At 33.7% G+C, this 11,675-nt stretch overlaps 1 protein-coding gene across 1 annotated transcript in view; it reads right to left on the bottom strand.

Moving 5' to 3' along the window:
- Window positions 5,982-11,675, bottom strand: part of LOC107618589 (disease resistance protein At4g27190) — a 34,448-nt gene continuing 28,754 nt past the window's right edge. Inside the window, 2 exon segments of the mRNA XM_021110639.1 lie at window positions 5,982-6,371; window positions 8,274-9,110. Coding sequence (XP_020966298.1) covers window positions 6,285-6,371; window positions 8,274-9,110 — 924 coding nt within the window. The 3' untranslated portion in view covers window positions 5,982-6,284.

Here is an 11,675-nt window from a genome sequence, read left to right as displayed (position 1 = left end):
CCACTGTGGCTTGTTTTTTGCTTGACCACATGTTGAGTGAGCTTCCAAGGAAGCAACACATGCCGGATGTGCTCCTTCTATCCACCCTATCTCCTGCATAATCTGCATCACAAAACCCTACTGCACAAAAATCATAAGATTTTGGATACCATAAGTCATAATCACTAGTTCCCTTAATGTATCTAATGATGCGCTTAACGGCTGAAAGATGGGACTCTTTTGGGTGAGATTGAAATCTTGAACATACACCCACACTTTGAACAATATCTGGTCTAGAGGAGGTAAGATACATGAGTGAACCTATCATTCCTCTATACCTTGTTTCATCTACATCTTTGCCATCATCATCCTTTTCAAGTTTAGTGTTTGGATGCATTGGTGTTCCCATTGGTTTGGAACTTTCTAAGCCAAATTTTTTAATAAGTTCTTTTGCATACTTTCCTTGGTAAATGAAAGTGCCACTAGGAGTTTGTTTAATTTGAAGGCCAAGAAAGAAAGTTAGCTCTCCCATTAAACTCATCTCAAACTCACTAGTCATGAGTTTTCCAAACTCTTCACACAAGGATTCATTGGCCGATCCAAACACAATGTCATCCACATAAACTTGAACTAGGAGAATATCATCATTAGATGCTTTAATAAATAAAGTAGTGTCGGTGGTACCCCTTTAAAATTTATTTTTCAACAAGAAGGCACTAAGCCTTTCATACCAAGCTCTTGGAGCTTGTCTAAGGCCATAAAGAGCCTTTGAGAGTTTAAACACATGGCTTGAAAATTCTTTATCTTCAAAACCGGGGGGTTGTGCCACAAACACTTCTCTATCAATAAAGCCATTAAGAAAAGCACATTTCACATTCATTTGAAACATTTTAAAATCCTTATGGGCAGCATAGGCAAGAAGCAACCTAATTGCTTCCATTCTAGCTACCGGAGCAAAAGACTCATCAAAATCTATACCCTCTTCTTGATCATAACCTTGGGCCACTAATCTAGCCTTGTTACGAACAACTTTTCCATCCTCACCTAATTTATTTTTGAATACTCACTTAGTACCCGTAACTTTCTTACCATCCGGATGAGGTACTAGTGTCCAAACCTCATTCTTATCGAATTGAGCAAGCCCTTCTTGCATGACTTTGACCCATGATGGATCTTCAAGAGCTTGTTTTACATTGTTGGGCTCCAATTGTGACAAGAGGGCAAAATTGCTAGGTTCGGATTGCTTTTTGGTTGAGGATTTTGTTGTTACACCTTGAGAGGGATTACCAATGATAAAGTCACGAGGATAACCCCTCATGGACTTCCATTCTCTTGGCTTCCGGAGTGATGTTGAGCTTTGATGAGCTTCTGTGGGTCTTACTGTTTCAGATTCTCTTGCTGGCTTAGGAGATAAAATGGAAATGTCTCCTTCATTCTGACGAGACAAAACTGGACTGACAGATTCTTCATTTTGAGCAGACTTGGGATTCTCTTCACTGGTTTCCTTGTTGACAACATCTTCACAATCTGTATCATCTTCTATCACAGTACTGAGAATTGAATTAGAATCACAAAAAGAGACATGTATGGATTCCTCTATGGTCCTATGTTCTTTGAGATAAATTCTATAGGCCTTTCTAGTGGTGGAGTATCCAACAAACATCCCTTCATAGGGTTTTGGATCAAATTTATCAAGGTTTTCTTTATTGTTAAGGACAAAGCATTTGCATCCAAAAACATGGAAATACTTAAGATTTGGAGGGGTTCCTTTCCATAGCTCATAAGGAGTTTTCTTCAACCCTTTTCTAATAATGGTCCTATTCAAAATGTAACAAGCTGTATTTACAGCTTCAGCCCATAGAAATTTTGGAATCTCATTCTCACAAAGCATGGCCCTAGTCATCTCTTGAAGGCTTCTATTCCTTCTCTCAACCACCCCATTTTGTTGAAGGATTCTAGGGCATGAAAAGTTATGAGCAATTCCAAAGTCATCACAGAATTTTTCAAAGTCTTGGTTTTCAAATTCTCTTCCGTGATCACTTCTCAAACGGGTAATTTTTAAATCTTTTTCATTCTGAATTTTTTTGCAAAGGGTTGAGAATGCATGGAAAGCATCATTTTTATGAGCAAGAAAAAGTACCCAACCAAATCTAGAGTAATCATCCACCACCACTCGACCATAGTGTTTACCTCATAAACTTTGAGTTCTTGTTGGACCAAAAAGATCAATGTGTAACATCTCTAATGGCCTTTTAGTTGAAATTTCATCTTTTGGTTTAAAAGAGAATTTTACTTGTTTACCTAATTGGCAAGCATCACAAGTGAGATCCTTATCAAATTTGATATTTGGAATTCCTCTAACCAAATTTTTCTTGACTAGCTTAGAAATTTGGTACATGCTAGCATGACCCAACTTTCTATGCAATAGCTATTTTTCAGATTCAAGAGAAGTAAAACATGTCACTTTTTGTTCTTTCAAGTCCTCAAGAGTCAATCCATACACATTATTGCACCTTTTAGCCTCAAACAAAATATCCCTAGTTTTTTCACAAACAACTAAGCACATAAACTTTCTAAAAATAACTTCATATCCTAAATCACACAATTGGCTTACACTAAGTAAATTATGTTTCAAACCATTTACAAGAAGAACATCATTTATACAAGATGAAAAGCTTTTACCAACTTTTTCAATGGCCACTATCTTTCCTTTACCATCATCACCGAAAGTGACAAATCCTCCATCATACTCATCAAGCTTTATAAAGAAGGTTATCTTTCCGGTCATATGCCTAGAGCATCCGTTGTCCATATACCACATATTGTCCTTCCGTTTGGATGCTAGGCATACCTACAAAACAAGCTCAAGTGACCTTAGGTATCCAAATCTTCTTGGATCCTTTCACGTTAAACCATCTCTTATGTCATAATTCATTATAATAAAAAATAACTTTGTAAACTTTATCACCAATCATCCTTTCACTAAAGAAGCATTGAATGGGAAAGTGTCCATTTCAGTTACATAGTCTACAAAACCTTGGAGTTGCTGTTTTGTTAAAGCTTGGTGGGTTTTGAAACCTTGTATCATTAGAAGATGAGGCAATGTTTTCAAAATAAGGTTTCTCAACAGATTTAAAGAAGCCCAAGCCAGCTTTATCATAAAGAGGTTTTTGACTAGCCAAGATTTGATTTAGATTTTCATAACTTTGAGTGAACTTGGCTAAGTCTTCTTTAAGCCTTTTGACCTCTTTAAGCAACTCTTCATTTTCTTTAAAACAGTTTACATATGCAACAATAGAATGGTCACTTTCACAGCTCCTTAGTTGGGCTTTTAACTGCTTGTTTTCCTCAACAAGATCAACAGCAGTTTCGGCCTCCCTTAGTTTTTCTTTGAGAAAACTATTTTCTGCTTTAAGAATGGTGATTTGTTGTTCGAGATCTTGATTATCCAGCAAGAAACATCTTATTTTTTCAGAAAGGTGGTCTATCATAAGATAAAGAGCTTCAGTGTCAGGGTTAGGAATAACTACCTATTCAACTTGGTCTGCCATAAGACATGGTTGAGACTTGGTTTCAGATTCTTCATCATCTTCAGAATCGTTTTCTAAGTCTTTCCAAGAGGGCATCAGACCTTTCTTCTTTCCCTTCTTTGGCTTTTCTTCTTTCTTCAACTTAGGGCAATCTGATTTGAAATGCCCAGTTTTTTTGCAGTTGTAACATATCACCTTGCTGAGATCTCTTCTTTGTTTCCTAGAACTGCTTCCCTTGCTTCTCTTCTTGAACTTCACCATTTTTCTGAATTTTTTGGCAAACAACACAGATTCATTTTCAGAGGAATTATCACTGGATTCATCATCCAGGGGGTTAGTAACAGATGTAAAAGCAATTCCTTTCTTTTTTGAATCTTTTTTTAAATAAGTATTTTCAAAAGCAAGTAAGTTTCCTCTTAAGTCATCATATGTCATGGAATCTAGACCACTACTCTCAGATATGATTAATGCTTTTGTTTCCCACTCTTTTGTGAGACATCTCAACACTCTTCTCACAAGCACAGATTCAGGATACTTGATCCCCATAGCATCCAAGCCAACAATGATGATGTTGAATCTTTTGAACAGTTCATCAATAGATTCTCCTTCCTTCATTGCAAGCATTTCATACTCTTTGTTTAGCATATCTATCCTGGTCTTCTTCACAATGATGGTTCCTTCATGAGTAACTTGAAGTTTGTCCCAGATTTTCTTTGTCGTTGTGCATCGTGATACCCGTCGGTACTCCTCGAAATTGATTGCACAGTTGAGCAAGTTGATAGCCTTGGCATTGAGCTCCACCTTCTTTCTGTCTTCTTCGGTCCAACTGGCTTCGGGTTTAAGCGAGACTACTCCTTCAGCACTTGTGGTGGTTGGATATTGAGGACCCTCCAGGATGATCTTCCATAGTCTGTAATCTACTGCTTGCACAAAAATCTTCATTCTCTCCTTCCAATAGGTGTAGTTCTTCCCATTGAAAAGAGGAGGTCTGTTGCTTGACTGTCCTTCTGTCAGATTGTAGGACACAAAGTTTGAGCCACTGTTCTCTGCCATTTGGATCTTTTCTCCAAGCTGCAAAGCTTGATCTCTTTGAGACCAAGCTCTGATACCAATTGATGGTTTTCAGTGGTTAAGAGAAGGGGGGTTGAATCTTAGCCCTTTTTTCACTTAATAACACTTGATGGTCTTTGAAATAACTTTTGGAGACTTTTTTATTTTTGTCTCGTACCCAGCCACGAGACTTTTCCTTTTTATCTCGTTACCCGGCACGAGATATTTTTCAGTTTTATCTCCTGGGCAGCAGAAACAGAAATGGAGTAGAAGAGAGAGAGAATTACACCAAGATATATCCTGGTTCAGCTGCTAAGTGCAAGGCAGCCTACATCCAGTCTCCATCACAACAATGATGGAATTTCACTATAATCATTTTTTATTACAAACACCAATTCTCCCTAGGAACTACCCTTCCTATCCGGGAGAAGTCCAGAATCTAAACCCCAATCCTGAACTTGACTTGGTCACAGCCAAGCTTTCAACTGCTAAGTGCTAACCCAACTTGCAAGGAGATTCCTACAGAATCATGAAACACAAGACAGATGTACAAAGGACCTCTAAGGACATCTACGGATTTTTCTTTTAATTTTGCACTCTCTGCCTTTTTCTGTTCTATGGCTTTTTCTTACAAACCTCACTGTTTACTTTTTTCCATGAGACTCAAGACAGACAAAATTAAACAGAAAAATTACAAAATAAAGAACATTGAAGGAGAAGAACTTTTGTTAGCTTAGGCAGCTATGAGAACTCTGTGCCTTGTACTCTCACTCCTTGCTTCAAGCCCTGGCTGTTCTCCCTTATATATAGGGGGAAGCCTCCACGGTTGAAACCAAATGAACCAAGCTAAACTTCTTCTTCTTCATGCAAAACCGGTTCGGCCAGAGAGAGAGAGGAGAGATAACCGAATGCTTAAACCAACATGCAATTACCTCTGTGTCTTCCTTTTGCACCAAACTCCACCAATCCGAGCCCTCCATCTTGTCTTGCACACCAAGAAGGATCCCTAGCCCTTGATGAGTTCTCTGATGCATGACAGCTCCTCCTGCTCCACTTTTGCTTCCTCCTTCACGTAGCCTCCCTAGCTACCTTCTGTGATGAGTGAACCCAAAAGCAGAGATGAGCCATCCCTCAAGATCTTCTTCCTCTGACCGAAATCTTCTTCTTCTATTTTTGGTATGGAGAGCTTGAGATCTCTTCACCAAATCTTACCATTTGTGATGAAAATCTCAGCCACAACATACTTTTTATTTTCTTTTTCTTGCCATCATTACAATGGTTTTTAGCTTGCTTCTAGCTTCTTCTTGATAGCTTGTAAAAACTTCCATGGTTGCTGTGATGGAAGTGACCGAAAGTGAGAAGCAAGTAGAGAGAGAAGAGAGAGTAGAAAGAAAAGCAATCAAATAGATTTGAACAAATTAATTAAAGCTGAATTAATTTTGCTTCCCTTTTGCTGAGTAGCGTGCCTCATTAAGGCCATCAATCTAATCAATTAAAATTTCTCTCTCATTGTTCCAAGGTCTGCATTAACTTTACTTGATAAAATTTGAATTCTATCACATGATAAAAAGGAGATCCGTTGGAAGCATGAAGCAAAACATTTGCTTTCTCTCATACTTGGTTTCGGACCAAGCTTTGGTCTTGGAAGCAAAGATTTAAAATGGGCTAGTTTCAATAATATATTGGCCCAATTAACAAAACCTTGCTTCAGCCACAATAATTAATTCAACTTGACCCAAGGCTGAATGTGTTTTTCTTTAACACAAATGGACTTGCAATTTTTTTCTTTTCTTTGCGGCCCAATAGCAAAACCTGTATAACAAAATTATTAATTAATAAATATAATCATAAAGATCAAATTAATAATTTTGTAATTAATTATATTAATAATGTAGTCACCAAAAAAAAAAATTGTATTAATAATGTTTGATCATCACAAATTTAAATTGAAGTTTTTCAAACAACAAATTTAAGAAAAAATGCTTTTGCTCATGAAAACTTGGACATAAGAATCCAATATTTTAGCAAAGAATTAGAATATATGAAGTTTTTTCACAGAAAATTTAAAATAACTTAACTAAAATCAAAATTAATAAAGATAGGTGTATTAATATAAATTACAATATGTATATAATTAAAAAATTATACAATTCAATAAATGAAATTAAAAACATTGAGAATATGAATAAAACTTTTGAATTGAATATAGTGCATGTCGAAATATGACTAGTATAAAAAATAAGGATTTGACTCCTCTGAAGTTGTTCATTTACTTTAGAGAGAAAAGTAACGCAATCTAAGCCATTGATAATATAAATGGTTCTGATCATCTTAAATAAATAAATAATAAGTAAATGCATTAAAAGAACTTTAAAAATCGTGCGAACAGCAGCTTCTTAGCTTCCAAGACCATGTAATTTTTTCTTTTTATTTCATCTTCTTTCTATTTTATTTAGTTTTTTCTTTCTTTTTCTTCAACAAAAAAAAATTATTTTCGGTTCTATTTTTTCACAATATTTAATTCTCTTTTTATGTTTTATTATCATATTCTTTCATGATATTATTGTTATGTTGGTTATCTTTTTTTTGTCTTCTATAACTTACATTTAAAGTTTTGTCACGAAAGAAATTAATAGTGATCACTAGTATCTTTCTTTTTTTTTTAATCCTGAATAATTTTTTGAAAAATAGGATAAAAAAAATAAAATTAATTAATTTAAATTGAATCAAGAAATATTTTTTTATTTTAATATAAAAAAAATACTCATGTAAATGTACTAAATCTTTCTTAGATAAATGTACTCAAATGTACTAAATTTTTTTTAGACAAATATACTCAATTTTTGTTTGTTTATGCTTAAAATAAGAATCTAATTGAGAACAAACTAAAGAGTGTTTAGAATAACTAATGATATGATGTTGATTTAATAGATCTCTAATAAATTGATTTATTTACATTAAATTGGTGTAATATTTTAAACACTCTTTAGTTTCTTCTCAATTAGATTCTTATTTTAAGCATAAACAAAAAAATTTGAGTATATTTGTCTAAAAAAGATTTAGTACATTTACATGAGTATTTTTTTATATTAAAATAAAAAAAAACATTTTTGACCCAATTTAAATTAATTAATTTTATTTTTTTATCCTATTTTTCAAAAAATTATTCAGGATTAAAAAAAAATTACTCGTGATCACTATTAATCTCTTTCATGACAAAACTTTAAATGTAAGTTATAGAAGACAAAAAAAAAACCAAAATAACAATAATATCATGAAAGAATATGATAATAAAACATAAAAAGAGAATTAAATATTGTGAAAAAATAGAACCGAAAATAATTTTTTTTGTTGAAGAAAAAGAAAGAAAAAAACTAAATAAAATAGAAAAAAGATGAAATAAAAAGAAAAAATTACTTTTTGGAAGCTAGGAAGCTGCTGTTGGCACGATTTTCAAAATTCTTTTAATGTATTTACTTATTATTTATTTATTTAAAATAATCATAACCATTTATATTATCAATGGCTTAGATTGCGTTGTTTTTTCTCTAAAGTAAATGAACAACTTCAGAGGAGACAAATCAAAAAATAATACAAACTTATAATTTAGTTCAATATTTAAGAACGTACCAAATCCAAGTAAAAAGGGATTAAGAACAAAGATATGGAAAATGAGCATTAATTGTATGAGGAAGTATAGGGAGCACGGAATACCTTATCTGCAAACAGCATTTGAATGGTGGCATTCAGGTTTCCTTTCCAATACCCTTTTTCTTCCTCATCATATGTTTCACGGGCAAGTACACTTTGTAGCTTGGGCGCTGTTGTGTGCTTTGCGGTGAACGTTTTCATCTTGGGACATTCTGTGAGAGTCAATTTTTCCAACAATGGCACCGAAAACTCACAATTCGAGTTGCTACAGAAACTTGTGAGGTTGCTTAGTCCTTCAAGTTGTATAGTTATCAACTTGGCAAAGACAATTTTAATCCCCTCCTCATTTTCTTGCTCATCCTTGGTAACTATTTCATTTAATTTATTACAACTGTATACCTTCAAGGTGGTGAGTTGAACCAAGCTCTTTGCTGTTGAGCATGTCATTAGAGTTTTCAATTCAGCACAATAAGATACTTGCAAGTATGTCAAGTGAGTGAAGGACACCGAAGAATGTGCCAATCTCCTCAATTTATTGCAGAAATTTAAGACCAAGCGGTGCAGTGATCTCTGAAGAGCAGGATCTCTTTCAAATCCAATATCCTCCATCACTGGTGCCCACAAAGTTAATTCCTTAAGTAGCAATACGGTTCCCAATCTTTGCTTCGGTGCGGTGTTTCCACTTGGCACGAACTCTCTAATGTTAGAATCATCACCCAATTCAAAGATTTGTAGATTAGGAATGGTGTGGAGGAAGCAGTATAGAGTCTCGTCATTATCACTCTGCCAATCCGTCAAGTAAAGTTGTTTCAAAGAGGTAAAGCGGTACTTGCCTGTGTTGCTCATTAACCACTCTACTCCTTTAGAGTCAATACTCAGATGCTCCAACTTGGACGTTACCTATATTCATCAATTTATAAAACTCATTATCAAATAAACTCCAATTACACCTATCGATTAATACACTTTGCAAGTGGCTTGTTTAGATCCATTGCAATTAGGAGTGCTGCCATCTAAAATGCTGATTTGGAATTTCTTTTCGGAAGGGTATATGTATGTGTATTCTAATCTTTGAAAGGGGAAATTTGTGTGCATACATAAAATTTTGTTTTTTGTTTTGTGTATGTTTTTATGTTAAAGCAAACCATATACATTATAACAAGGGTTTCAGGGTTTGTGCTCCATCTCCACTGGCCGTCATTATTATAAAAACAAGTTTCTTATTAGTTATTACAACAAATTATCGGATATATAATATTTTTGTAAACATAATTTTTAAAATAAACAATAATTCAGACACTTAAATCTTCTTATATTTCCTATATTTTCCCACTTTTCAATCTAGTAAGTGATTATCAAACACCGACTGCAGCTATGGAAGGCTATTAACAGTTTAAAACAATGATACCTCTTTAATAAAATACGCATAATATATAATTGAATGATAGCTTATGATCTAAAACTAGAACAAGGAAAAAAAAGTTACTAACTGGTAAATAGCTTAAATCGATTGCATAATTGAGGCTATTAAGATATAAAAAGCTGATTTTTTCAAAAGCCTATAAATATTTGTATTTTTTTTTGTGACTATCTATATTCTAATTTAGTAAAAAAAAATTTATTTCTATATATAAGAAAAATAAGTATGCATTTTATTTTAAAATGACGGATATATTTTCTAAGTTAAAGAAGCATTCCACCAAGATGATGAATTTAATCAGATTTAACTGAATCCAGTTTAACTTATAGCAACAAAGGTTATTAACGCATCAATCTCCTTCATGTTTTATAGTTTGTACTTTGTAATTCATTTTCAATGTATATGAAAGAGAAAAATCAAGAAAAAACCTATGAGTGACAAAAGGTTGAGTGAAACACTTGAGAGAAAAGCTTAGAGTCTAGAATAATTATTTTAGATTTCTTTAAGTTATTTCATATGTCTTGTATTTTGTACCTGTGAAGTGTCCCTTTTTAAGTTGGGTTAGCACTTAGAGTGAGGAGTTAGGTATTAGCATAACTAAGTCAAGTTAGATAAGAACTTGAGTGAAAAAGGATTGAGTGAATCCTAAGAAATTGGTGTATGTAATATTTTAACTATAGTGAAAATGCCACTATTGTTATGATGAAAGTTAGATGTAGATTACATTGCACAAAGCAACTAAATTATGATACATGCTTATGTCATCTTTTTTCTCTTTTCCTAAATTCTGTTTTTTTATATTTATGAGACAAAATGAAATTGTCTCATAAAATTTTCGCTGCACATTGAAATTGTCTCATAAAATTTTCGCTGCACAGTATAAACAGATTTTATTTAAAAGTTTGATATTAAAGGCTTAATATATTAAAGCAAAAAAATGTCATAGATTTAATTTCCCTTTTCTAAACCTTCTGTAACCTTCGTTTAAGGATATAACGGATGACACATTGACATTTTTGTTTGCCACATCCATCTATTTCGTTAATAGAACAAGAGTTTTCTTTATGATTGAATATTTTTATAGAGTTTTTAAATATTTAAAGAGCACTTTTGTCTTTAAGAAAAGTGAAATACATATTTGTCTTTTGATTAGGGGTGCACAGACCCGGTCCGGCTCGAAGGCCCGACCCGGTTCCGAACACTTTTGGGGCTAATTTGGTGTGATTTCATCGGGTTTAGGGCCGGGTAAGGGTCTCAAAAATAGACCCGGTCATTATTTCGGGTCTGGTCCGGGCCCATAGCTCGGGTCACCCGAAGTCGGCCCGGTGACCCGGTCATCATACACAATTAATATTTTGTGTTATTAGTGATGGATCATGACTATTCTTATGTGAAATTTAAGTATTGTAAATCTTAATATTTTGTGTTATTAGTCATTATAAAACTATAAGTTAATATTTTATGTTTAGAATGCATAAGACTTTAGACTAATGCATAATATTGTGTTATTTGTATTGATTTAAATATTTGGTATTATTAGACAATATTAGTATTGATTGTGGTTATACTTTAATTTTGAAGAATGGTTGGTTCTTGTTATATTTTTCTAAGTGAATTTTACCATGTTAAATAATGGTTGGAGTCTTAGAAATTTGGATATTTTTACATGCTAGCTTACAAGAAGGTATCAACATAATGTAATGTTAACGGCTCGGTTTTCACCCGGTTTTCATCCGGTTTTTACCCGGTATAATTGTGGCCCGAAAGTGTATTGGTTTCATTGGGTCTAGGGCCGGGTTCGGGTTTAATAAATAGACCCGGTGTATATTTCGGACCGGGTCTGAGTCACATCAAATCCGGATTCACCCGGCCCATGTGCACCCCTACTTTTGATAATTCAAAGATAAAATTAATAGTTTACTCTTAGTGAAACAAAGGAAGTAGGCCAATAAGTATGACAACTATGAGGCGATTAGGGACAAATTTTTTCACTTTCTGATTAGTTTTGTTTTATCTTATTTTATGTAGATTTTATTTATCTATTA

The sequence above is a fragment of the Arachis ipaensis genome, chromosome B09 (genome assembly GCF_000816755.2).
Source record: "Arachis ipaensis cultivar K30076 chromosome B09, Araip1.1, whole genome shotgun sequence".
NCBI lineage: Eukaryota > Viridiplantae > Streptophyta > Magnoliopsida > Fabales > Fabaceae > Arachis > Arachis ipaensis.
Note: the sequence above shows the minus strand (reverse complement) of the source record. Positions and strands in the feature narration are given on the sequence as shown.